We start from the raw sequence: 27,697 nt of genomic DNA on the forward strand, positions 1-27,697 counted from the left end.
AGGTAGATCGATGTCAACTCGAGGGGTTGACGATGCTATCTTCATCTATAAGGACAGTACCGTAACATATACCCAGATATACGCCTAATGTAACATTTATACTTCATATACTGGTTAGGTTAGGTACCTGATATAGCTTTTGGAAAGGATATAAGGGAATTTGCCAGGGATATGTACACATTAGCATTCACCCTGTATTTATTATATGATACCTACCCAGGAGAATTATTGCTAGTTAAGGTACGAGAGTCTAGTACAGCTTCAGTGAGCATCCTTCGAATTATCTTATGTTCTCCTTTGGCTTCGAAGCGGGGTTATAGCAAGGTCCTCGCCTGCTTGAATTCTGCGAACAATGTCTCCCCATTCACACCCAAAGCACTTCTCAATTGATGCCATTTTTCTGCGAATCTTCTTTTTGTGAAGGTCTAAGCCTTCTGTCCTTGCACCATATTTCAGAAGCACCTTCGCTATCTCGGCACCTCTCTCATCCCCAAGTGATATAGCATGATACAATGCTCTTTTTTGTATCCTGCTGCCATGTCTCAAAGGTGCAGTTGCATTTGGATCACCTCCATTTTCCAGGCAGATTCTAACAGCTACAGCACTTTCAGCCTGTATCGTAGCCATTATAACCCCTTCAGTATATGCTTCGGGCCAAATAATGTACTGCTTTATCCCATCAAAGCGCTTCATCAGTTCGTCGGGGGTATATAAGCTTATCCGACGACTGCCAAAGATCAGTTCTGGTTGATCGATTGCTTCGGGGAATTCAACTTGACACTCGTTAACCAAGTAAGCTACCAAGTTTGGACTCCAAGCCCCCAGCGCGCGAATGTATCCGGATACATATCTCCCAGGATATATATTAAATGATGTATCAGGGACATCCGGCCAGGTGTTCTCGAGCCTTATGCTGTCTGACATTTCTGTCCCACGGGAGAGTAAGAGCTTGACATTTGGTAAGTTTTTTGCATCTAATGCCACGGCTAATCCTAATGAATAAAGGTCTGGATGCAATCTTGGGTTATCAAGTAGACAAGATAGAGTGTTTGACGATGCTTTCCAACAAGCGTGACATAAAAGTATCTCCCATTCATTAGATGACATGTTTTCCTTGCGTATTCCAATTAACATATCTCGGAGTGCTTGTTGTTGGTCTAGGATTATAGCGCTTTTAAGAGCATCAAACATATTGCTTGAGGGTTGAATGGGTAATGAGTTAGGATTTTGACGACTTGTTTCGAAAATACTAGGAGTATGCACCGCCTCTGTATGCCTTCGAAGCTCGGTCACATCACGGAAGCCTATTTCTGAAAATAGACAGTTCACCATAGAGCATTTGTGTGGCCGCTTGTGGATCTCTAAGTGTTTGTCCCTGGCTTCTTTCGACTCAAGCCCGTCCTTGTAAGCCCAGCAGAAATATTGATCGCAATGGTATATCTTCGCTCCGTAAAGACGTTCCAGGTGCCTACAATGACAGTCAACCACATGGTCTGGTTCCTGGCACAACATGCTTTCGATGGCTTGCCGAAGCCTTCGTCTGGCTGGGAATATCTGGAGAGGGTCGTTCATTGAGTGATCTATGATGATTTAGAAAATAATCTTTATGTCATATAGGTACGTAGTCTTGATTTATGGGCATCCTTACCGTCTTGATTGATTGACCCATGCTGGGCTTGTGTTTGGAAGCGGGCCACGGCTGAAAGGAAGTTTTGAAGATCGGGTGTATTCGCTAAGCCCTTGAACATGTGACGAAATTGAGCTGCAATATGATTTTTATTCGCTGAAATATTGTGTCGGGTCTTTTGGAGCTGTCTCAGGTTTGTGATAAGATAATTGTCTACATCTAGACCTTGGCTCTGCAAGTATGTTTCCAGATGCTCTAGAAAGAATGCCGACGTGTATTCAAACATAACATAGTCGCCGTCCTTGGCCCGCCTTTGAATGTCGTCTGCTTCTCCCGCAGGGGAATAGAAATGGAATAACGAATTCAACGATGAGAACGATAGGTATGTCGTGCAAAGTAGGGTAGCATCAAGATGCGCTTCGACAAGATTTAAGAAACCGCCGCTCTGTTCATGAAGAAGGTATCTGTATCGAGGTTTAGTTAGGTATTTAGACAGGGACCTGAGGCGCGGTTATCTTACTCTTTAGCAGAGAAATGAATAAATCGAACGGTACCGCTTTGAACTTCAATTATTGGGCCGCATGCTTTGAAAATGTCACGAAATTCCTTACGCCCCTTGGTGAAATCAGGCTTGCCAGGTTCTATAGCAAGTATTTGTAGTATCTCTTCTTCTCTCAGGGGCCTCTGAGCGCAAGCTACCCATTGTAATATCGTACGCACGACATTGCGGAGTGCTTGCGCGAGTTTGTTCTTGATCCTATCAAGGAGGCGGCCATAGCTACAAACCCGTTAAAATCAGCGAGTGACCATAAAACATGCTGGATTCTTGTTACTTACGCTTGATCCAACCCATCCGGGAGGTTTTTCATTTGCATCTCGATGTCGTAGAGAGTTCCTTGATCCCTCACCATCTGTATGACTAACTTAGCGTAGATGAACATACCTAACATCTGTTAGTATTGTATACCAGTTCGTCTTCAAGAAGTAACTTTCCTTCCGACTTTTCCGTAATGGTTTCGAGTGCTTCTCTGATTCTAATGCACATTCGCTCATCTGCTCCGTATCTTTTCTTTTCGTCAATGATGTCTTCACACTCAAGCTGGACAAATGAGTGGATGTCCTGATTATTTCTGGAATTGACTCGAATAGGTATGGATTTCTTCTCGAGCCGTAATGATATTTCGCGCTCTTCCCTACTGCTTATCAGAAGTTTCACCGCTGGGCATTTCTCGCTGACTTCCAATACGTTGGAGAGGAGATGCTTCCAGGAGATCTCATTTAACTCATCCAAGCCATCTAGGATGATGCAATTAGCCCCTATACTGTTAATAATGGTACATAGCAGGTCCAGGACAAAGCCACAGTCGCTTTTCAGCTTTCTGTAGTCGGACTGAGAGGCCTTGTGGAGGATAGGTCGGAGTGTCGCGTCGTGTTCGAGAAGCTGGAAAATGAGCGAGTGAAGGACTTTTATAGTATCGCCGTCAGCCTGGTTGTCGTGAGACAGGAATACGAATAGCACCCGTTGGTTACAGTCTTGCATCCTCTTAACGAGGTTACTGACCTGGAATGTTTTACCTGCCTCATCAAGTTAATAGAATGCTACCGAATACATTCGGCACGGATAGCCGATCGTTGTTGGGTGCTTGACCTACCAGAACCAGGAATACCATGAAGCCACAAACATCGCACGGCACTATCCGCAAAGTCACGCCATCTTATAAAATCTGGTTCATTGTCTAACCAGTTACCAGATGCTACAGAGCTCCGGCGTAAGGTGTCCGCCAACTCTGCATCGTAGTTATGTGGGTTCAGTTCGTTACGGATGGCGCTGAAGGTCTGGCTCTCTCGGAACGCTTCTGCACGTGCGTGCTCTTCGAGAGCGAGTTTCCTAGCTTTGTGTGCTTCTAAGATGTCTTTGAGTGTTACATTTACCGTCATCATGGCTTTGTGGTGCTCGATGTTCTCTTGGACTTTTGCTATTTTCGAACGGATATTCGGCCATAAGGACTCCAGAAATACATTTAACCCTAGGTGAAATTATTAGCTAACATCAAATAGCCTTTCTAACTTTTACATACGTCGTTGGGTAAGGAAGTTCAGGAGAATAGCATAGAAGTCAAGGATATCGGCGTAGAAGAGACATGCTGCCCGGCGGATGCTATAGTTGGACTCGAATAATTGGGCGTAGATATTGAAACTAGGGAGCGTCATGCTTAGCTCGGCTATGACTTTGACTACTTTGTCGAAAGCTGTAATAACAGCGCTCGAGACCTAGAAAAGTGAGTTTAGGGTTCCTATTTACTATTGATATGCCAAATATGACAGTGTCTTACTTGGAGTATGAGCTTCAGCGGACCCTGTTGCGGTCAAATATTTGTTAGCCTCACCAGTCAATGTAGGAAAATGCACGGTATTATGCTATTTCTTACCCAAATAAGGCTCATGATTTCAGGTTTTGCTTGCACGAATTGTTCAATGACGGCAGCATATTCCTTCAGGCCACTGATGAGTGGGTCGATACGTCTTAAACCTCGGAGCGTCTTAGTCTTTTCTTGCTGTTTCTGTATCTTGATTGCTTCGTGGATTACATCATCGGGAGAATTAATTTTTGAGAAATCATATAAGGCTGGGTTCTTGAGGCTTTTCTTGAACTCTTCCTTAGCCGACTTGAAGGCATCATCGAGCCACGATGGAGGAGTTGTCGCCATTACCACTATCCAAACACTGATCCCATACAAGGCAAAGAAGTAATAACGACTCAATTGAGCCAGGAGTTAAGAAAGGTTAACTTATAGAGAGGGGATCATTGGGATTTTAGAAGAGTCTGCCTTATGATACATTGCAGAGGCGGTGCTTTGGGCAGCATGCTTAGTTGGACCTATCAGACTCTTGATGGCTTACAGCGCAGAAGCAGGCTGCGGTATCTAGCATGATGTGTTACCCCAAACATTTGCTACTTGGCACTTGACTCAAATAATGCAGCGTAAATTCTACCTGGCACACCTGAACACCATGTCCAGGGACTACCGGGTCTATGAGTCTCTTTAAACTGAAATGTTCATTGGATTCTCTCACGGACTTAGAAGAAAAAAAGGGGGCGGGGGTAAAATAGGGGTAATAGGTACCTAGATACCTCTTACATAGCTGCGATAAGATAAGAGAAAAAGCGAGAATATCGACTTTCACGTTTAACGCTTTTGCACTTTTGCACTTTTACACTTTTACACTTTTACCACGGCTAACATTTTATCTTACCATGTTCTTTAATACCCATCACTTACATTAGGTACTAGTATTCATGAGCGCGGCATGGTTGGTTGCAACGCGGCCACGCTCTCTGGCACCAGGATTGGCCTATTGTAGCCTCTGCGCGCCAACCCAGACCCAGAGCCTACTGCTACCATGGCATACCTCACACCATAATATCCTTGGGTTGCAGCGACGCCTGCTCTCTTCTCAGCCCCAACCCCGCCATCTTCTTACACTTGCCATTGAGTCCTCGTGCGATGACACGTGCGTCACTGTGCTGGAGAAAACCCCGGGCGCGGGTCGAGGAGCGGCGCGCCTCCTTTTCGATAAGAAGGTTACGTCGGATAACCGCCAGTTCCGCGGCGTGCGCCCCGTGACTGCTGTTGCATCGCATACCCAGCACCTCGCGGGGCTGGTGCGAGAGGCTATGCGTGCACTTCCTGACGCGGGATCGGCAGAGGCAGGAAATGAGACTACGGGAGAGAATGCAGTCTGGGTTGATGGCCGGCTGCGCAGAAAGCCTGATTTCATTACGGTCACACGCGGGCCGGGCATGATGTCGAATTTATCGACGGGCCTAAACACAGCTAAGGGGCTCGCAGTCGCCTGGGATGTGCCATTACTCGGTGTTCATCATATGCAAGCCCACGCGCTGACGCCGCGGCTCGTCAGCGCTCTCGAGGCCAGGAAGCTGGGAGAAGAAGAGAAAGGAGGATCGGAATTAGCATTGTCACCAACCTTCCCCTTCCTCTCCCTGCTAGTCTCGGGCGGGCACTCCCTCCTCGTGCTCTCCCGCTCCCTGACCGACCACGCCATCCTTGCCGAGGCCCAGAACATCGCCATCGGGGACATGCTCGACAAGTGCGCGCGGGACATCATCCCGGCGGCGGAGCTCGCCGCGGCCGACGGCGTCATGTACGCGGCGCACCTGGAGCGCTTCGCCTTCCCCAACGGCCCGGACGACTTCACGCACTCGTACGTGCCGCCGGCGGCGCGCGCCGACGAGATCAAGATCCTGGACTCGGGCCGCGGCTGGAAGCTCACGCCGCCGCTGTCCGAGCGGGCCGACATGTCGTTCGAGTTCGCGGGGCTCAACGGCCAGGTCATCAAGGTGATGATGCAGCGGCCGGACATGCCGCGCGAGGAGCGCCGCCTGGTCGCCCGGCACACCATGCGCCTGGCTTTCGAGCACCTGGCGAGCCGGCTGCTGCTCGCGCTTTCTCGGCGCGGGAAGGTCGGCGAGGAGGATGGCGCGCTGCTGCGCGGCGTGCGCACGCTGGTTGTGGCTGGCGGCGTCGCGAGCAATCGCTACCTGATGCATATCCTCCGCCGGATACTGGATGTCCGCGGTTACGGCCACATCGAACTCGTCTGCCCGCCGCTGTCCTTGTGCACGGACAATGGCGCCATGATAGCGTGGACTGGCATGGAGATGTACGAGGCGGGCTGGCGTAGCGAGTTGGACATCCTGGCTATCAAGAAGTGGCCGCTCGATCCGGATTCCGAGGAGGGCGGTATCCTGGGAGTTCCAGGCTGGGAGAATGTTGGGGAGACAAAGTCATAATACCCTTTTTTTAAATTTTTTTTTTAAAAAAAAAGAAAGAAAGAAAGAAAGAAGTTTTATGTATGATTGGGAGGAAATAAATAATCTCGTACGACTACGGGTTTGTATATTTGTACAATACTATATTGCATAACATGCACAGCACAGCACAGCATAGCATAGCATAACATACACCGGAGTTAGGCTATCTAGGGAAATCGATACGAATCTGATTGTTGTAGAAAAGGGGCAGAAGGTCTGGACTCCTTGGTTCCAGTTATACATTTACGCAGCGGATCCCGGGTAATGACCCGGGGAAACTGGCCGAGATACCTAGGTAGTTACCGAGACAGGCTATTAAGCTGGTTTTACACCCTTCCCACGTCTTCCCTTACTACATGCCATGGTGTTCCGCTCCCTGATACCATGCAGTAGTATGCACTGAGTAATAATTCATCCTTCGTTAAGCAAAAGAGCCCCACGATTTAGTCCAGGGAGCTGGTAACGTTGGTGAACTCGCCCTTCTCTAATTTCGTCTTCCAGAATATCGGGTTCGTATCGTTGAAGCCGTGCTTGACCCAGCCCTCTTCCTTGACGTGGTATAAGTTGATGTAACCACCCGAGTACGCATCTCTGTGCGTAGCAGCCAGGATGCTCCGGCGACCCAGCTCCAGGGCGTCCTCCTCGCTCAGGTCGTACTTGTATTCGGCGTCGAGCACGCCGTAGGCAAAGGTCTGGCCGGAGCCGACGCAGAACAGGTTCCCGGCGAGGCGGGTGCCGTCGGAGTCGATGTAGTACAGCGCGGGGCCCTCCTCCTTGGTGACGCCGGCGCACATGGTTCCCATGGACAAGCCCATGCCCTTGTACTGGTAGACGAGGTTGGCGAGGATCTTGGAGGCGGCGGCGACGCTGATGCGGCGCTTGTGACGCAGCTCGTGCAGGCGGCACTGCATGCCCAGCCAGGCGAGCCAGTACTGGCAGTCGGCGGCGCCGCCGGCCATGGTGCCCAGCAGGCAGTTGTTGATCTCGATGACCTTCTTGACAGTCTGCGAGGCGATCCAGTTACCGGCCGTGGCTCGGGAGTCTGTGGCTACGATGATGCCGCCCTGGAATCGGAAAGCGAGGGTCGTTGTACCGTGCGCGATCTTGATGGGACAGTCGGGGTTCGAGCGGTCGTCGGTAGCAGCGCGGAGCCATGCTGAGGGCTAAGGTTTTATTATGGGTTAGCCTCGCTTTAGATACCTAGGCATATTTATTTATTTATATCCGTAGTTTCTTTCTTCCTCTCCTCCGAGTTTATGGTAACGTTAGGGCCCTGTAAGGAATTACTCACATGGGCTACGGGAGGCATGGCGAACTTTAGAGATAGGCTGGGGGAGACATCGTTTTGGAAGTCTTCTTGCTGGTCGTCTGCGAAGGTCTCATTCTGGAACGCAGTCGGACGGCTGTATTTGGCTATGAGAGTATCCATGGCCAATATCTAGACGAGGTGGTAATTTTCGGTATCGGTGCTAGATGTAATTAGAAAAAGTCGAAGTGATGTGTTGTTGTTATTGTTGTTGGTACAAGCGGCAGAGTGGGTGGATGTGCAGAAGAGCAGCAGGGCAGCGGGAATGATTGACGTCTGGTTTGGAGCTCAAGGCAGCTGGCCTCACGCGTCGTTACCAGGTAGAGGTAGGTACCTACGGTTTTAGATACTGGCCCTTTTTCACCACTCTTTCCAGGATGGTCCAAGCTCCTGACGTAGGTACCTATGTACTTTTACATCCCACCTTTACCCCTTCATGTGGGATTACATAATAACGAGTATGGCATAAGCTCACTCACTTTACACACATCTCGAAATGCTTCGGTACATTTTCTTGAACAACTCAACTACATTAGCAGGACTAAAGATATAATTATTTCAATCTCACAAGGTTTTGTTTAATTTACCTACAGGATAGTTATTCAGTCTAGTACCCGAGGCTTTTTCAATCACATTAAACACGAACACGATCCACATATGAATCATGAAGAACACAAGGAAAACCAGAAGAATATCATCACGTCGACGAAAATTGACTATCGAAAGCCTCCAAAAAGGAAATAAAAAAAAGGAATGAAAGAATGAATATGGCCGCGCTTACTACAATTTAATACCGGTTACATCTATATACTTGTAAGGAAGATAGGGACGGCCGTTGGAATGAAATAAAAATGAAATGTATGGGTGTCTATGTAAAAACCAGGCGTGGACCGCCCGTCATCTTTATACACCGTTTCGTGGCCACATCATGCCATGGTACACCGGTTGGTGTTTTCAGCTTTTTCTGTCGTCTCGACTAGATATAGTACTAGGTGGGTTTGTTCTAAAAGAAATTCTTGAATCCCATCCTCATCTTTCACCATCACAAGCCCGAACCATCATTTCCCAACCCTGTCCCTAAAGTTTTTACTAATTTAGTACACGGTTGGTCCGCGATACTCCGAATTCATCTTTTGGTCATTGCCTTGCCCACCCCCGACGTTTGGAGCCGCATTTAGATCCGAACCTCGAACCGGTGCGCTGGGGGTTAGGGGTCTGGTGTTGTACGAAAGGTTTAACGGCGAGTAGGTATCGGACTGCTCGACCGCAATACCCATAAATGGATCCGGTGAAGGGGACCGACGGTCGAGTGGCTGCTTGGTGTCTGTTACAGAATTGGTATAGGTAATGGTGAACCTGGTGTCGTTACTCTTCATACGACCCAGGAGTAGCGAATTGCGCGCATCAAGAGGCGTCAAGTTGTCCATATCGCGCTGGTATTGCTCTGTGCTCTCTGTTAGACTAACTGTTCCCAATTCTAAGTGTCAGGGGAGGCGGAGATCGTTCAACTTACCCATCTCCTTTCTGCGCTTGCGGTGCGGGTTCTGCTTGCACAAAGCTATGATTGCGTTCCATGCGATGAGGATTGCGAGGGCTCCGGCGAGAGCTGATTGTAGGCCGATCAAAACGACACCGGCGACTGTCTGTGTTGTTTGAGCGATTCCGAATTCTTCGACGAAGACGAGGACACAGACGATAGAAAGGACGCGCACAACCGCGATGGAAATATTGATAATATTGCCAGATTTCCGCTCGAACGGTCTGCTCCAGGCCAACAAGGCCAACATTGACCCTTCAACGATCAAGAGACAAATCGATTGCGCCATACCATTGCCGTCGGTAGCAGCAAGAACACAACCCTTGGCAAACATGTAACCAATGACCGGTACAAAGATCCACCAGTAATCCTTCCTATACGACTCGTAGAAGAGGGAATACTTCATCCAGTGCTCCTTTTTCTCGTAAAGACCCGACGCGTCTCCTTCAATACTCTTTAGTTTGTGTGCGACAGACCAGATCCTCCAGGAGAAGAATGCAAGAACGGCTGTGAACAAGAGAAGCGTAAGAGCAGCAAGAAGCTGGGCCGCCCAAGAGTCACCGTGCGTAAATTGGAATACGCAATATAGAACCCAGATACTATAGAGAAGTAAGATGAGAGACGTGATGGCGCGAGCGATCGAAACCCAGTAATGCTTGCGGAAACCAGTCAAGGACTCGGGAAAGTGGCCATACAGCGACCAGGCCTCGAGGATAACCTTCACCAATAAGATACCGACAACGATGACAGCCACAATGATAGCGACAATCAATAAAACCGTCATGAAGGTGTTGGATTGCGGTACGGACAGTTGCTGAGCGTATCCCTGAATACCCGAGACAGCTGCGCGAATCGTCGCTTCGGTACTGGTTGCTATGTCCGTGTCAGTACTCGAAGCATCACGAACGGCAAGGTGAGCCGCATCTGCTACAGAACGACCAAAGAGCGATCCTTTGCCGCTTGAAGTTGAGCCGTCAGGATAGACGAGAGTAGCTTGCTGGAGGAATTCGACGCTGTCCCTGGTTAAGTTTCCACCCGTCATGGCTCGAAAGTTATCGATAGAGATCTGCATTTGCCTCCATGGGATGATGCCCGTCGAGAAGGCGAAGTTCTTCGTGAAGCTACGGTAGATCTGTGGCGTCTGGACAGACATCATACCGTTCATGGCGAACCCTTGGAAAATACCAACCATCTCCGTGAAACTTGGGCTCATAGTACCTCCACCTGCTGCACCGCCGGCCGCGCCAGCTCCTCCCCCAGCTGCACCAATGGCTCCAACACCACCCATCAACAGGGCTGCTCCCGCTACACCGGCGGCGACATATGAAACTGCGGATACAGCGGTCGTTTTACCGTTCGTTATTTGTGCCTGGATACAGCCTATCTCCTCCGTACCATCTAAGGACATAAGCTTTAGAGTCGCCTCGGCTGAAATATCGGGTACCTGGAAAGCAACAGCGGGAATAACATTGGCGTACGCTGCAGGTATCGCGTGGTCGCCCTTTGCGGTAAAGACACCTTGCGGAACTATTCCCTTGTTAGCATTACACTGAATGAAGAATTATCGAGCCTCGATAAACATACCAGGACATAGCGTCTCGATAAATGTGTCCGTACTGCAAGGATTGAAGTTCTTGGAGTAAATATCTTTTCCGTACGCTGTCACAGAAAGCGATGCCGTTATATTACGCTCTTGATTGCTCGAACCTGCGACGTCGAAAACCACGACCTTGTCGGCATTGTTGAAAGAAATATCCACCTTTTGAACCCTAATACCGCTGTTGGTCTGACAGTTGTTGAATCCGCTTGTCACTAAAACATCGCTGCCCATGACTCCGCTAGCAAATGCTGTTGCCCATACGGCCGCTCGCCGGAAATTCCACCTCGAATTCGATGTCGCCATGCTGATCGGACTTTTGTCTATATCGTAGGATGACTCAAGGAAATCATGAAACCACTGGGAAGTGGAATTGTTCGTGATCTATGTGTATACTGTCTATGGAGACACCTGCCCAGCTGTGTGAAAAACAGAAAAATCAATCAATCGCTAGATGCTGTCTGGTGTACCACGGTGTAGATACCCGTTTCGATGAGCCTATTAAAAATCGGTATTGCCTGGGAAAAAAAATTTAAACCGGATCGAAAAAAAAAGGTATTCGTCCGGAATCAGTAATGACTGATGAATTTTTGATGGATGACCGTTTCGACAATTCGAAACAATTAGGTTAAGTACCTAGGTAGAAATTGATGTACGATAAGGAGCACAATACCAAGGAGAAGGTGTTGTTGCCTGAGAAAAAATATGCAAATAAAAAAGGCCAAGGATCAACCTATGGTAAGAATGGAAAATCGGCAACAAGACACTCTCCGTAGAATGAGTGGAAGTGGTATATGGCAGGACCCAGGACCGTTCCTAGAGATGGAAGACGGGACGGGCCTGGGACGCGTAGTCAACTATGGCGAGAAGGTTGACGATAGTAGTAGTGGTAGTTGATGTTGTTGTTAGTTGTTGAGAGAGAGGGAGAGAGAGAGAGTCGACGTTGGCGCATGTATGAAACGAGTTTCTTTTAGTTAGTAAAACGAGTGTGGGTTGTGGATGTGAAAAAACGAAGATAGATTCACAAAAAGATGAGCATTTGAAAATAGAAAGGTTGGATAAGGCGCCAAAAAGGAACGACTATGGAAAGAAAAGGTTTCAAGGTGAGGCAGGGAAACCAAGCTCAGAAGATGCGTACTCGTTCCCACAACCCCTGATGAGAGAGATCTCTCTTTGCGTCGAAGAAGTGGAAGCAAGACCCATTCGACTGGCTGCGCGGCGCGTACGAACTAATGGGTCCCCTTTACCCCTGGTCTCCGAGCATTGAATATTCGTAGGCCAAAGTACCCCAGCCTGCATTACATGCCTAAGTCTACTAAGTCTACTAAACCCCCCCTCTCCCCCTGTCGTTAGCCATCATCGTGGAGCTCAGGCCCAGGTCGAAAAAGATACGCTAATCCACATGAAACCGACCCCCTTTGGCAGATCATTGGACACTCGGAAAACTCCACGAACTCGACCAAGCCGCATTGGGGAGTCAGATGTCAGCTATCTTGGAATTTCGAAACATGGTGAAGAATAGACTTGGTTAAAACGACTGCTGTAATCAGGTAAGTAACGTGGCGATCCTTTCGGTTTACAAAAATGGATTTCTTTTTTTTTTTTTTTTTTTGTGGGATGAAGAAGACGAAAATATCAGGTAACTACCAACAGGAAACTAACTATCAACTTAATCTAATTAGGTACCTACCTAGGTAACTTAACTAATATCGTTGAAGATGAAGCAAGAGATTTTGTACATCGAGATACCCAATATACCCAATATATGCAGAACACCGAAGGCAAGCAAAGTGGTGCGGTTCGGTGCGGTACGTAACGCAACCTAGCATGATCGTCAAGAGAGGAGGGCGGGGACCTTCATTTACTCGACCAAAGAACAAAAGTAAATTCCAGTTTGAGAACGAGACAAGGGATCTGGTTGGTCGAAAAGAGAAAAAGAGAAAAAAAGAGAGTCGAAGGGGAAAGGAAATTAAACAAGTTCATTGGACAGAAGCTTGTTAAGATCATCTCATCATCTCCAGAAATGAGTTCGTACCTTACCTTAGGTACCTACATAAGACCGAACCGCTCTAGACCAGGGGGGTGGAATCGTTGCCCATTCAGTTGGCAGGGATAAGTTTCCATACATAACTCTTCCGGCAATCCAAAAATTCCAAGCCACGATTGAAGAAATAAAAGAACAGGGAGTTTTCCATGATTTTATTCTCGAATACGATACGATGTCCTGGGTATTGGATAATGCATACGTATAAAGAAAGGGGGAAAAGAATTTTTTCTCCTTCCTCTCTGCCATAAGGAGATAAGCCCGAATCCAATCCAAATACAATTAGCAATTATCAACTCCGGGGATCTGAATTATACGGATACACTGCATACGTATGCGCTCTCATCTTATATTATCGAACCCTAGCGATCTAATATAATGACGAACTACCTACCATAGTACCTTAGGTACCTAGTATCCTTGACCTAGCCATAAGGGTACCTAGGTAACCTAGGTGACATAATTTATTAATGTAATGTCATTATTATGCATGCATGTCTTGAACAAGAACATTTCCATCAACACCAACGACTACTTACCTAGGTACCTACGTACCTACGTATTCCGTATGTCGCGCGATGATACCTAACCCCCGAAAGGCGAAGGCGGATGGGAAAGCCTACTATGTACTACTTGCCACTATAAATAATTAACCAACTACCCAAACCGCCTTAGACTTTCCTAACGAACGACACCTTCAAATACATCTGAGTCGTTTATTCCTGTAGCATCTGATTGATTGATCCTTCTTTTTCTTTTTTAAATACATACAGTGTAAGTAAGAAGCGGCGCCGTAGCACGCACGGCGTGGTTAATATGAACCACTAAATTAAGGCTGGTCCGCCAGCGGCGCTACGACAGCTAGGTAGGTGGCAGTAAGTGAATAAGTGAATAAGTTATATAGGTATACACTTACCTGGTAGTTACACTATAATAACTACAGTCCGCCTCCCCCCACGGGAACCAACACGGGTTCTTTAGGTAAATAAGGGCTCGAATTCAATAGTAGTATCAATGACTATTAACTACCTACCTTAGGTAGATATGATTTAATCTTGAGTTATCAGTTCCGAAGGTGGGAGATTAAAATGTTAATATCATCATTCTTTCACGTGTCGTTGAGTCGAAACGACCGGACTCCCCTGAGGCTATTAAAGCTGTATCACACATATGCAGTTGAGATGTAAGGGAGAACTATATAAGATACCTACCTATTTTACGCCGACATACAAGGTAGATGGTGGTACTTGGATAAAGCTAACTACCTACTTACTACACGGTTCGCTATGTAGCTGCAACTTGTGCCTGGTTGGTTAAAAAAAAAAAAAGGTATGAAATTGATGAGAAGTGCTCATAAACAAGGTATCCTATGAGACCCGCCTATCTAGACGAAATACGCAGAGGCCTCCAACCTGTAACAAATAACAAAGGGCTAAAATATACCGGAAAAAAAAATAATAATAAATTGCCCGAACCGATATCCAAACAATTGAATCGAGGTATCTGAATCTGAACTTTGAAGGAAAATGTCCATTGAAAAATCTAGAAGCAAGCATGCTAAAACCACCCCAGTTCGTTCCAATGACCCGAACGAAAAAGAAAAGAACTTGTTATCTTTAATTAGGTCTGACTGACATTTGTGTGCGTTTCGCTGCTGTCATATATTTTCGAAAAACATTCATCGATAGCCCCATCCATCATCTCATATCGTACTGAACGACATTCGTGATCTTTTCTAGTACATCTTCACATGACCAAAACGAAACAGAGAATCCTCGTCCGACTATTCATAATCCACCGAAACATAAATATAACGTAGCGTGAAGATGATCTCCACGAGATAGTCTTGTGGTCTATCAGCCAAGTAACTTTTGTCAGGAAAAGAAAGATATATATTGTACCCAAATAACGCCATAGGATATCATAAGTTTCTCACGGAGGTAAGAGGTAGGCCCAAGAGCATCGTGGGACATCCTACACATTCCAGCTTTAGGGTATCTATCATAAGGAGGTATCGCAAAGTATATTGCAAAACACAAATAACGTTTCCGCTCACGAACTATAAAAGTCATTTTGGCCTGGGTGAGGTGACCGCTGATAAGGTGAGACGGAGCCACCGTGGTTGGAATACTGCTCGACAGGTTGGATATTACCAGCTGCGAGGTTACCGTAGCACAAAGACTCGGTCGGTTCCTGGATCCCTAGAGCGTTCATATCGAATGCAGGAAATTGTTCCAAACCGTCCTGCTGAGGTTGCAAATTCACGTAAGTATTTGCAGGTTGGTCAAACGATGGCATTGTAGTGACGGGTACCGATTGGTATGGAGGTTGGGGTGAATGTGGGTTGTTGTTATAATTGGGTATCATCAAGCTAGGCCCTTGGTTAGGCGTCATCTCGTTATATGACCGTGATATTGGGTGTGGGCTATAGTAGTCATTTTGTACGGGATTTTGTACGGGCATCCGGGCCATGCTGTAGTTAAAGTCATCCTGGGGATACGCTACCGGCCCTGTAGACATGGGAACGGAAATCGGTGTATTGGCATTTCCTGGGCTAAAGCTTGGAGGTTCTTGTTTCACTGGGGGCAATGGGAAACTGGGACGTGGAGGATCCTGTATGGGACTGATGATTGTGTCAGCATCTAGCTCTTTCCTGGCGACGACTTCTAAGACGGGAAGGCTGATGTGCTCCATATGCTTCGCCAAGTGGACCGTAAGCTTTTTCCAGGTCGGGAACGTCTTTCGGCAGAACCGGCAAGGCTCGTTAGATGGCTTAACTGATGTGTCGACGTGACACGATTCTACTCTCCACCAGGTGCCGTCACCGCCGCCAGCTTTTTTTATGGCAGCTTTCGTTTTGATCTTTGGCTCCGCGAACTTATGCTCGCGAACGAGATGCTGTAAGAAGTTGTCACGTCTGTAACAGACATGCCGGCAATCGTCAACGTCGCACGTCCACCATTCGAGGTGACGATGGCCTTCATTTTCATGCCGGACCCAGTCTGCTTTTCTCTTGAACATCTTAGGATTTTGGCACTTCTCCCAGGTGCACGTAAATGGTTGGACGTCCTCGTGGACATGTTTGGTCCAGTCGGAAGGTTTCTGGAACTTCTTACTCGTGAAGCATAGCTGACACTCAAATTCTGCTGGGAGAGACGAAGTGGGAGGCATAGGGATGCCCTGTGGAAAGCTTTCCGGGCTAATACCACCTTCAAGTGGCGTGGTGTCGCCGTCGGAAGAATCTGCTCGAGCTGATAAGGGGTCAAAACTGCGCTCGTTCCCTTTGCCATCAAGAGGAACCGCTGATCCACCAAGATCGATGCATTGTGTCCCGCTAAGACACTTCTGCTGTCGAACCTGATTTAAATGCTTAATTTTGGCGTTCTGGAGTTGTTTATAGCGTATAACCATCTGATATGCAATGCGGTCGGCTAGCCATCCATTCTCACTTGGAAGGCCAGGATTAAGATCAAGTACGTGCTCCCGGAAACCCGCGAAAGTTGGTTCAATGAGTTTCGATTTGTTCGGCTCAGTCTTTATGTCCGAGTCATCAAACCCCTCTTCATCCTCATCCTCATCCTCGTCGTCATCTTGTTCTATTACAGAGCGCGTCCCCGCTAGTGCAGCGACGGGTGGTCCGCCTTGCTTTTTCAACATACCCACAAGGTTTGGGTGAGAGAAGAATTCCGTGTTGACACTCTTCGGAAGTTCGGTCCTACTCCTCGGCCTCAAAAGGGTATTTTTAACCGATGGTATACTAAGAGCTCCGAATGAGCTTTTTGGCGAAGCTACCGTTGCGCTAATTGAACCGTTCCGAACATGAGTTGTTCCGATGGAGGCAGCTCCCGCAGCCATTCCGATTAAAGCAGTGTTTATACTGGGAGGTTGCTTCTTATTAATTCCCCAGCTTGAGGTACGTGGCGGCGGTGCCAGCGTATCTTTAGACTCCCGACGCTCACTTTCTCCAACATCTTCTGGTGAGGCTTCACTAGCATTACTTCCTTTACGCTTCCGTAGTTGGCTGGTGCTAGGCTTCCGCACAAGGCTGGGGATTCTCTTCATGAAACTTGGCCGGCGACTATGACTACTAATAGATAGCTTTTTGAAGATATTTCCGCTTAGAACCTCTTCCATGTCCACAATGCTGGGCAAGCTCCGCCTGCGTGTTCCCCAGGTTGCTGCTCTCGAGACAATTGAGTCGTTATCCTGACATTGCCGATTGAACCTTTCGATGGCAGCCTGTGATGTTGCAGGCTGATACTGAGAACCGGATTGAATGGCATGGATTGCCGGTGCATCGCTCCAAGCAGGGAGCTGTCGCATTATTTCAATATCAACTTGCGTGATAGGCCCTCCTGGCCCATCTACGTTAACATATGTCCGACCAGGAATGTACTTATTCTCAGTTGCATCTCCTAGGGGTATTTCGGCGGAAGGGATGTTGTCATCTTCCGAATCCTGCCGACCGGCAACCCTACCGGGAAACCCCTCTGCACCGCCAGAAACATTGCTCGGGTCACCGGCCGATCGGGAAACCCATTCGAAAACTTCTTTATTCTTTTCGGCACGTTCCCTTCGAGTGGCTTGTTGGTTAGGACTTGGTACCTCCTCAGAAGGGCGGTTACCTGGAGCAAGGCCTCGATATCCTCCGGCAGACTGTGGTAACCAGTTACCATGCGCATCTCGCGGCACTGCCGAGATACCCTCGCTGGTATTTTCACCAGCTAAATCGCCGGCCAGATTTTGTAAACCGGGCGTAGTTCGAGGGCTTTCAGCGCTGCTAGTAAATGACCTCTCAACACCTTGTATCGGAGCTTCTTCATCCCGATTCCACATGGAAACGGTAACGCGAGGACTTTGGGTAGCCATAGCGAGGGTAGCCGGCGTAATGCTCTCGTCACTCGAAAAACTGCCGCCGTTGGTGTCAGGTGTGAGCTGGGGCGCGGACTGATTTGAATTGACGGAGTGGGTAAAAGGCTGAACTTGGTTTGCGAAATGCTGAGATTCAGTAGAACTCGCCAAGTCGGCACAGGCCTCTACGACGTTACCAAAGGTTGCTGTCGGCGGGACGGCAGGCGTCTGGTGAGGACTCAGAGGATATAGAGCATCTCCAAGACCGGCGTTCTGAGCGGGTACATGAGTTATGGGTTCTTGAATACTGTCAAACCCCCCCAGAAATTGGGGCAATGCACCCTGAATGTCGAAGTCCACACCAAGGAAAGGGTCATCAAAGTCGCTACTGAATTCGCTCGGCTGGTAGAAGTCGGTTGTGGAGACGGTGTCCGCGGGAGTATTGATATTAGTTGTAGGAGAAGCAGAGTTACTTCGAACGTGAGAAGAAAACGGCGACAACAAATGGGACTCAATAGGTGTGACAGGACACTTCTGGTTGTAGTTGTAGTTGTAGCTGGGCTGGGCGTCGCGGCGGGGTTGTTGTGTGCGATCATTGAGGTGATCGCGAAGGTCAAGCGACGCAGGTGAGACTGTGTATCCCGCGTTCATGGTCATAGCTGAGGTTAGGATAGGTGGATGACCCCAGGGTTAGTATATAAGTATTCCGATATAATACCGGAATCGCGTAGCTCTTGTTAGACGATGTCAAGGTGGAACCATGTTCCTCCTATACTATGAGCGGCCGGCACAACAATTTTGAAGATGGCTGAGCCAGAGCCTTGCGATCTAAATAAGACGAACGTATTTTCTTCAGCTATGCCGCGGGGTAAACTGACGATAAACAAACGGGGTATAATATCGAGGGTGCCGAATTCAAAAATCTCGAGGGAATATCAGAAGACTCGATTCAGAAATTAGAAGAAGATCTGGTAAAGTCGTGGTGACAATGCTTGGGGGAGGAAAGTGAAGTCAGCAAGCCGATGAAGCGATGCAGCAATGTAGCAATGTAGCTGCGGCGGCGCTTAAGGCGAGTGGAGTGTGAACGGAAATCGGCGCCAAAATGGAAATACCCCCAAGCTTAGCGCGACCTCTTTTCTCCGCCCAAGACAATCTGATCGAAACCTGCGCCGATGGCTTGCAAGGGGGGGCCGGGCCGTGCAAAGTACAAGGGAAGATGATGGAAACCAGGATGGAAACTGGTGATTGAAGGCTTGGAAGTCCAGAGAGTGTATTTCGCTGGAGAAAAGATTATAGACCTAGGTAAAGACTTGGATACGGAGAAAGGGGTAGAGGAGTTGGAAAAAGGATGAGGTGACCTAGGATGGGCGATACACTAGGTATGCCTATGTCGATGGGCAAAGAGGGTAGACAAGGCAATTTTGGGAGAATCAATACATCGACGATAGGGCTCGCGCACTACTGCGGCTCCCCTTGATGATTCTCTTGCGCCATTTGATTGGGTCCCCTGTCCGTCATTCTGTCATCTCCAGCCCATCGAGGCGTTCTGCCTGTGTATGAGTGAGCAGGGGTTGTAAGTGTTGTAAGTGTTGTAAGGCATTCTTCGCTTCCTTCTCAGCCCCGAACAAGTCGAGGGGCCACCCCACCTGTGAGCCCACCATGTCCACCATATGTTGCATTAGATGTACACTAGACCAAGCGAGATCGCAAGGCACTTCAGACGACAGGATAGGTACTAGTGTATGTTGGCGAGGCTTGCTGTAGGTCGAAATGATGACATTTGCTGACCCGTACTGCGGCGACCGATCTGCCAATTCATAACCTACCTGCATTTGGCTATATGGCGGTGCTCTGTAAAGTCTGTGGCAGTAACTGAGCTAAAACATACCGACATCAGGTAGGACAGCACATCTATAGTGCAGAGGATGTTACCCCTTGCTGTTCCAGCCGCATCGCGGATTCTCATTGGTAAAATCAGCTATTACTTAACTCCTGTCTCAATCCTCCTATTGGGGAAAGACGACAGCTACCTACCTACCTACCTACCTAACCTAGGTAGATAGGGAATGTTACTGTAGCACAAGCTGATATAAAAGCGGCTCGCTAGTTCGCTAGCTACACAGCGTGAATGACCGCGGTGAGTGGAATAGTATCTTAAGAGGTAGATATGTCTTCTTCGCAATTATCCGCGATTATAACGAACGCCGTACCGGCTTAGTTAAGTACCTACCTCTTATGTAGAGAGAAAATGCTAGAACTCTTTTTTCCCCGGATTCTTTCTGTGTATGTGATAAATCGAATATCGTTAACTAATTCATGGTCCATGGTCCACGGTCCACGGTCCGAGTCGCATGCATCGGTTCCTACCTCGATAACCTGCAGTAGCGTAGAACGTAGGACGTAGAACCTACGGCGCTCTATTGAGCGCAGGACACTGCACAGTCACGACTGCGTTGGCATACCTTGGGAGATACGTACGTAAAGCTCGAAGAGAATGTGTATGACATGGTCAGGCAGAAAGTGACCACAAACAGTATTTGCTGGGATCCCTGTCCGTTGCTGGTCTCCAACATGAAAATGTCTGTACATAGTAGAAACGAGCCTCACGATTGCGGAGACGGAGACGGAGACCAAGCCCGTTCCATCCAGATTTCGAAATCTTCGAACGGCGATATTGTGAGTATTACCCATGTACGGGATCTGGGGTCTGGGACGTAGCTTGTATCAAACGACATAGATCAACTGAGTTACTACCGCTTACATGCCTGTCGATGTTGAAAGATTGATGGTATACAGCGCTGGAATCAGTATTTTTAAGCGCGCAACCGCGATGTAACGCGGCCAGTGATAGAGAACCATGTCAATCTTGCATACCCATTTTTTTCTTCAAGTCTTGTAATGTGGGTGTTTAAATGTGCGAATTACCGCCTTGCCGCAAAGGTTGCATCATTGGAGTATCAAACTTGTTAAGAATTTTGGTTTCAAAACCAACAAATTCCGAATTCCCGATCCAGAAGTAGCAAACAAAAGCAAAGAATCGCGGAGAAATCATGTGTTTAACCTGTGGCTTTTGCTACCGTAGTTCCTACCTACCTTAGCAGCTTAGGTACATTAGGTACCTATAGGCTATAGGTACCAGCTACCTTGTACCTCCTTTAGTTCCCGACTTCCCGTTCTGTCCTGCTGTCCATCAGGCGGGGGGCTTTAACCCAGGCTAAGCTCAGCTCAGTGGGCACCCTCCGCAACGAACCGCCATACACCATTTTTAGGCAAGTCTCAACCGCCTAAAGTAACCTAACTCTTTTTATATACCTCCATCAACGTCACGTAGCAAGAATAATAAACAATTCCAAGTCGGACTAGGAAATATGTTCCAGGTTAGTAAGTTCAGCTCCTTTTTGCTACCTCCTAGGTACCTCCTACTCAATGCGGGAACCATGACATGACATCTCCCCTTGATATATCGTATATGACCTGACCTGCCCTGCCCTTAGCCAAATCCAGAAGACCGCCTTCATCTTCGAACGCACCGCGCTCGTTCGGTAGTTCTCACGACTCAGGAGTACGTAATATAACCCCCCACCGTTCCTCTCATCTATTACCTATTACCTATTACCTACTATTTGGCCCCCAATGGAGAGTTGAAGCTTCGACTCATCCCACGCGTTGATGCGTGGACCGATGGTAACTCGCTGCTAACTCACGTTTCCCTTTTCCCCCCTTCCCTCCGCGAAGACTAGTAGAAATCCGAGCTGCTCAGCGAACCTTTGAAGGAGCTTATATGCGGACCGCTCTTTCGCAGTTCAGCTTTGCTCTAATCATACTCAAGATATTTACCTCCGAGTTCTACGCCATAGGCGCGCTCTTCGCCGTTTATGGTGTGACCGTCTTACTGTGCTCTATCTACCGTCGTTATCAGGGTAACACGCAGTTCTTCAGCGAGGCCGGCAACAACGGCGAGGTAACCAACAAATTCCGCACCAGCGGTAACAGCGTCCTGCTTCTCACCTGTCTAAGTATCGGGGCTTATATCGGCCTCATGGTTCTAACCTGGCAACTGGAAGCGTGAAGACTGAGGAGTATTCATAAAATCTTCCAGCATGAAACGGGTTGCTACGGTTTGGGACGCCTCTATGACTGGATATACGCCGGTTTTCCCGTCGTTTTGGTGGGAGCATGCTAGACCGAAGTTGTTGTACAAACGTGTCGGTAACGTCAGCTTATGCAACTATTGCGGTAAAGTAAATAGCATAAAAACCAAAGAGTCCTCGTACAGGATAGTTATCGTGCATCTAATACGTCTTGGGAATAGTGGCGTCAAATATAGTTCGCTATGTATTACTGTATTAATGAGCACCCAAATCGTGTGATGTCCACAGATATATCGAGGTTTGTTACTGGCTACAACGGTCCCCTGTGGTGGTTGTAGACAAAATACATATACCTATGATCTACTAATTTCCCCCCTTGGGTTACCTAGGTTAGGTACCTATGCTTTAACATGACAGTCCATTCAATTGGCATATACATATATAAAGTATCCTAGCGAAGCTTTCAAGCGGTAGGTTGTCTACTAGGAATTTCTAACACTCCCAATTGAGTATTGATACATGAGTACCTAAGGTAATGGGATCGCAAAGCCAAAGAACGCACTCGTACTTTTATCACCAAGAAGCTCGAAGTCGATGAAACATCCCGGCCTTAGAAATATCCTTCCACCCGAAAGCCTTTTTCTACGCCATCCGACTTCCCCAAGTTTTCCTGCCTTACCATACAGCTCCCTAATGAAAAGGGGGGGAGAGGAGAGAGACCGACAAATAACAGCATTGTTGTATATTAGGGCGAGGCATGCTCTTTGGCACTCCGTTAAAAAAAAAACATCGTCTTCTCCCCAGCCTTGCGCGCGCTCCGCCGACTTCCAGGATCCGTAACGACAGGTAACTTGCGAGTCACATCGGCGAGCCGAGCAGATGCTCCGGGCCGAAAGATTTCGAGCAGCAAGGGTGCGGGAAACTACATTCGTTTACCGAATGTCCAACCTTAGGTACCTCCTAGGTTATGAGCTGGTAAGGCTGGGGTTCGCCGAGACCTTGTTTATGATCGCCCCAAACGCGAAAAAAAAAAAATTTAAAAATTTGGTGACCGCTTTTCGTTTATTCTCCCATTTCCCCCCCCTATAAAAAAAGAAGTCGTCCCAAAAAAAGAAAAAAGAACCCATAACCGATGATAATAGATTTATTCTTCTTGTCGTGTCGTATTCCTACATCAATTGGCGCCTGAGCGAGCAGAGTCTGTGGGCTAGCGTGGGGACAATGTTGCTTGTCAGACAATGTATCGGAAACAGCTTCACTTTTACCCGTGCCGAAAGCTGGGAACGAGATGGCGGTAGGCGATGTCCACCGGTAGATGTCTCCAACCGACGTTTTCGTGAGCTGCGAGGTACTTAAGCTAGCTGGAGCCGATATGACAGTCGAGAGAGTGCTCTCCAAGAACTCTCCCTGGTAGGTAAAAGGCCAATTTCTGTCGACTTAGAGAGTTCATATGGTGTATTCCTGTCGATCCCACCATGTTCTGAGTATGCCACACAATTTTGTGCTGGAACGACACAGTCGATCGGCCCCTTTTCTTTCCGTTTGTATGTTTTTTTTTAATATAAAAAAAATCTTCGTTTTTTACTTTATGTTCCCCCACGACCTCTTTCCTGCTTTATCTATTCTAATAAACTCATAATAGGAACTGTTGAATCCGTATATCAACAGATACAAGGGAATTCTGGATCGCTCATGTTATGGGAGGTATATCACTCTGGTCTGCGGAAAAATGCAGTGCGGTAGGCAGGGTGGTGGTTTTGCTGTCCGCGCCTGTAGCGATTGGCTTGATGTCATCTTTGCCTGTAGTAGGTACCTCCAGTCTGTGAGGAACCCTCGCTAGACGAGATATCTGGGCGGGTCGGATGGTCACCGTTCTCATACCAGCCGTTATATTCTTCGTTAAGCCTAGAATATTGGTATTGCTGCTGCCATACATCGTACGCTAGACTCGGCGTGGCACCAGCAGAGAGAGACCCCTGAGCGTGCAGGTTTACTTCCGGCATGATATCAGCGGCGCTTGGCGACTGGATTCCATCGTATGGTCTTGTCGGCGAAGGATCGAATTGCCCGGACTGTGTGTTGTTGAACGACATAGACCGCGCGCCCGATGGGTATGGACGCCATGTGTGATCTAGATGTGCATCAGTATCCACTCTATGTATCCCGAGAGAGTTCGCCGGCCATGTCGAGAGTGGTGACGTTGTCTGCGGGGCATATTGCGAGAATTCTGTAGCGTCGGGCAGGCCGTGGGGTATGGTCATCCAAGGGCCAGTCGTGTCCCCTGACGTTGTCGTGGTATTAACATCCGCATCAGTATGCATCCAACCGCTTGTCCCTTGTCCGTAACTAAATGACCGGCTGTTAGGTGTAGTCGATGGAACTTCTTTGTTTGTTAGCTAATGGCTTATAGCTGCTTCAACTTGGAGAAGGACTTATGTCACGCATACCCCTAGCAGAGCAAGTTCCATTGTCACCATTTTCCGCCGGTTGATGGCATATACTAGGCATTGACGACATCGCCGTAAGCTGGTGATAAGTCGGATTCGATGGCCCTTCCACAACCTGGTCCATTGCCATCGTGGGTGATGCGGTGGATGGCGACGTAGGGTTGACCCCGACTGACATCCTTCTTGGCCGTTGTATCGTCGTTGGCAGCGGCGCTTGTTGGCTTACTGGAGCGTATATACAGTCCTTCTTGAGATTGATGCAACTCTCACATCGGTTTAGGACATCGCGCGTCTCAGGTTTTTTACACCTGATTTTCCTTTTTCGACAGGGATCTATACCGAACTGCACTTTAACACCCATACAAATCTTTCCTGGAGCTAGTTGCTGTTTGGCGTGGTAACAGGTACTTACTACATGCGACCGCTGACCGATGGTAGCCAAGTCTATTTCTCCTCTTCTCAGGAGGAGGATCAATGTCATGATCGACCTCGCTCGCTTCCTGCAATCACAAGTTAGGGGCCAAAATCGGTATTTTCAGCTCATGTTTTTTCAGTTAGAGTTCCTGCCGTCTAGATATCTTACGGTTGATTGTAGATGAAACAGGGGAGGGGATGAAAGCGAAGGGTGTGCTAGGTTGGATGCTGATAAGTCTTACCTCTGGGGCGGAACTTGTCGGCGTTAGATGTCCGCCTATGTAACCAACTTGTGGCGCATCCATCTCAGAGCCGTCGTGTGAGGATGTGGACTGACAGGACATGATACTTATCGTGGACCTGGACAAACCAAGGACATACATATATGTCCGAATAGCTACGCACCATTTAAATATCCCTGGGTTAAAGAGATTACCGGCGGATAGTTATCACCATACGGATCCTCCAACGTGAGAAACTTAGGTGTAAGCCGCTTTCAGCAGCTATTTCCTCTAGACTGGGGGTGGCCGCCTTCTGCACTGTGGCTTTCTACCCGCTAAGTATCTTAACGGCGGATGGTGGACTGCAACCTTCAATAGGTTTCGGTTCGAGCTTGATCACTCCCTGGAGCCGCCATAAACCGAAATATAGTAACAGTGGCTACCCAAGTATGGTGGATAGGAAAGGAGAAACGAGCCAATGGAGTTCGTAAATTTTCTGTTAGCCTTGGAGCCAGATATGCAATCCGACCATAAAAGCAACCTAGCTTTCATACAAGAACCGCAGTGTTAGTATTGCTTAGCAGAGCCTGTTAAATGCGTGGTATGACGACGCATATGGACGTCCACACCTTGTCACCTGCGTATGCCCGGAGCAACTTCTCAGGGGTCCAACGGATGGCTAAATCGGGAAGAGTTGTCTTCACGACTCCAATTTTGGTATCAGAGGCTCCTGTACTTGTAGACCAAATGGGTATTCTCGGCAGTCCCTAGAGTATCAGTTGCAACGCACAGCCTAACAGCTTAACTCCGGGATGGAAAAGGGGTAGTTGGTTAAGTTCTAGCCAAGGCTTGAAATTCCCTTTTGCACAACTTGCGTTTAGCCCTGCGGTAAGCTTAGGGAGGTTTTTTGAGGATCTTACCGAATGATGGGGATTAGCGAAGCTGTGACCGGGAGGACGGGTATAGCTGGACGCCACCCTTTTGAAGCTGGAAGCTAGAAGCTATGACCGAACGTGAGCACGGCCCATGGATTCAGAATATTCCACAGCAAGGGATGGGCTTGGGTTTCCCAAGCCAGAAACAAGTAACTAACTTTTCGTTATTATTCTCTCAGGGTCGATATATAGCGCCAGATGAGATCAAAGTCTGAGTCCGGCACCGGAAACAACTCGAAGCTCAATCTGTGGCAGACGTTGAACATATATCAAATAACTATAAGCTACCGGTGAGTGGCTGTAGGATCAGATTGATCCACGTGCAGCATATGGACATGCTCTCAACCATAAGGTAGGTATGCAGGCGACCTCGCTACTTATTTTCCCCGTAACGAGAGAAGGGGGCATGAAGACCAGTCGGGGCTAAAATTGATGACTAGAGCAGGAAAAGAAAGAAGATAATCTAATACACCTCCGCTGACCCACGCACGATTAAAAAAGAATATTGTATTCTAACTGAGATACTGGCAAAAAAGGGCGCTATCTGGAACATGGAGCTGTTAATCTGTATTATTCTCTCGCCTCAACGTCAAATATGAGATGAATACCATCTATCAGAGTATACCAGTCGGCTTTTCTACTTCAGCCTTGATCGTTTGATCAGACAACCGTGTATCGAAGGGGATTAACCGACTTGCTACGCACCCAAAGTGCCTCCGATGGACCTAGATTGCTATTCGTATGATGTAAGTGCTATTTGAAATATACGATTATTCCCATAATAGCCAATTAGTACTTTTCATAGGCTGTAGTTCTAAAGTTAAGGGGGGAGTGTAATGCACGTATAAAATGTACCAGGGCGTTAAGGAACGGATAGGCAGTGCGCCGAGATAGCTATGCCCCAGTTGCCCCGAATGGTAGGCATCTTGTACGCTAGATCTTTGTGGATCGAGCAAAGCGTAGATCTCCAATAAGAAGAGTTAGCAGCTGTTCAAGCAGTAACATCGTCACGGAGCGGTTCAACCAGTTTCCTGGGACTATACCAACGGGAGTCCGTGACGGCGGGGGGGAAATAACAGGGATTATCGGGAGTAGCTATTTCTCTCCGAATCCGAAATTGTTTTTCTAATCATCATATTTCTTCTTCTTCCCCCTTTCAAACTGTATCAACAGTATTGCTGTCCAGAGCTACCGAGCTGGCTACCTGATGCGAGGTAGTTGTTATCCAACTACCAATTTTTGTGTTAGGTGCTGCCCTGTGCCTTTCTGCAGTAATCCTTGTTCCCGGCACTAGAGAAATAGAGCACGAATGGGACGAGAGCCTGAGAGCAGTGACACCCTCTTGTTGCATAAGAGCTAATGCCGTTACCCCAAACTGACTCGCGCTATGCTACAGTTACCAACTCCGCCTTAGTCGCAAACATGAAATGGAGGCCGATGGCCTTGAGGGAATGCAGGTTGGCAGGTTGGTAGATTGGTAGGGCCGATCTGGATCAGAATAAGGAGAAACCCTTCAAACCGTTAGGGCTGATTTGGACGTACAAAATCCATTTTCACAACGGCCATACCGTTGTGACCATGTTGCTTTCCAATTTTCTTTATTGGTAACATCGGCCGGTTTGTGCATTCAATGTTTTATATATGCCCGGGTTTTTGCGTCACATTAAACGTTGCTACGGAACAGGTTCACGATGATGTTACCCCTGAAAACAAATCACGGGCTAGTACCTTTAGGTACATTAGTAGGTACTTGGCATACTGGAATAATACCGCAAATTTATTCGAAGCACTTG

The 27,697-nt window shown here is 47.9% G+C and overlaps 7 protein-coding genes across 7 annotated transcripts; 2 read left to right on the forward strand and 5 right to left on the reverse strand.

Moving 5' to 3' along the window:
- Positions 1-41: 41 nt before the first annotated feature.
- F4812DRAFT_259183 (uncharacterized protein) lies at positions 42-4,677 on the reverse strand. The gene is made up of 9 exons (XM_047930789.1): positions 4,057-4,677; positions 3,961-3,984; positions 3,706-3,898; positions 3,280-3,654; positions 2,595-3,202; positions 2,465-2,538; positions 2,148-2,405; positions 1,649-2,091; positions 42-1,580 (listed from the first exon to the last, which is right to left on the reverse strand). Exons 1-9 carry the CDS (start codon positions 4,333-4,335, stop codon positions 286-288), a joined length of 3,549 nt encoding a protein of 1,182 aa, XP_047792587.1. The 5' UTR covers positions 4,336-4,677; the 3' UTR covers positions 42-285.
- A 1-nt stretch (position 4,678) lies between these two features.
- On the forward strand, positions 4,679-6,672 carry F4812DRAFT_259029 (glycoprotease family protein). Its single transcript, XM_047930787.1, has one exon. It carries the CDS (start codon positions 4,926-4,928, stop codon positions 6,438-6,440), a length of 1,515 nt encoding a protein of 504 aa, XP_047792588.1. The 5' UTR covers positions 4,679-4,925; the 3' UTR covers positions 6,441-6,672.
- Positions 6,673-8,070, reverse strand: F4812DRAFT_259028 (proteasome component PRE2). Its single transcript, XM_047930786.1, has 2 exons — positions 7,753-8,070; positions 6,673-7,624 (listed from the first exon to the last, which is right to left on the reverse strand). Exons 1-2 carry the CDS (start codon positions 7,888-7,890, stop codon positions 6,905-6,907), a joined length of 858 nt encoding a protein of 285 aa, XP_047792589.1. The 5' UTR covers positions 7,891-8,070; the 3' UTR covers positions 6,673-6,904.
- A 791-nt stretch (positions 8,071-8,861) lies between these two features.
- On the reverse strand, positions 8,862-11,207 carry F4812DRAFT_449865 (TRP-domain-containing protein; the record flags this gene model as incomplete). Its single annotated transcript, XM_047936023.1, has 3 exons — positions 8,862-9,211; positions 9,281-10,831; positions 10,889-11,207. 3 exons carry the CDS (start codon positions 11,205-11,207, stop codon positions 8,862-8,864), a joined length of 2,220 nt encoding a protein of 739 aa, XP_047792590.1.
- A 3,542-nt stretch (positions 11,208-14,749) lies between these two features.
- On the reverse strand, positions 14,750-18,882 carry F4812DRAFT_259349 (uncharacterized protein). The gene has a single exon (XM_047930790.1). The coding sequence runs from the start codon at positions 18,451-18,453 to the stop codon at positions 14,998-15,000; it is 3,456 nt and encodes a 1,151-aa protein (XP_047792591.1). The 5' UTR covers positions 18,454-18,882; the 3' UTR covers positions 14,750-14,997.
- Positions 18,883-20,373: 1,491 nt separating this feature from the next.
- On the forward strand, positions 20,374-21,865 carry F4812DRAFT_456281 (uncharacterized protein; the record flags this gene model as incomplete). Its single annotated transcript, XM_047936961.1, has 2 exons — positions 20,374-20,472; positions 21,626-21,865. The coding sequence occupies 2 exons, from the start codon at positions 20,374-20,376 to the stop codon at positions 21,863-21,865; spliced, it is 339 nt and encodes a 112-aa protein (XP_047792592.1).
- A 1,736-nt stretch (positions 21,866-23,601) lies between these two features.
- F4812DRAFT_259599 (uncharacterized protein) lies at positions 23,602-25,189 on the reverse strand. Its single transcript, XM_047930791.1, has 2 exons — positions 24,335-25,189; positions 23,602-24,270 (listed from the first exon to the last, which is right to left on the reverse strand). The coding sequence occupies exons 1-2, from the start codon at positions 24,813-24,815 to the stop codon at positions 23,678-23,680; spliced, it is 1,074 nt and encodes a 357-aa protein (XP_047792593.1). The 5' UTR covers positions 24,816-25,189; the 3' UTR covers positions 23,602-23,677.
- Between the last annotated feature and the right edge of the window lie 2,508 nt (positions 25,190-27,697).

This window comes from Daldinia caldariorum (assembly GCF_022478825.1).
Source record: "Daldinia caldariorum strain CBS 122874 unplaced genomic scaffold F4812scaffold_3, whole genome shotgun sequence".
In the NCBI taxonomy this organism is placed as follows: domain Eukaryota; kingdom Fungi; phylum Ascomycota; class Sordariomycetes; order Xylariales; family Hypoxylaceae; genus Daldinia; species Daldinia caldariorum.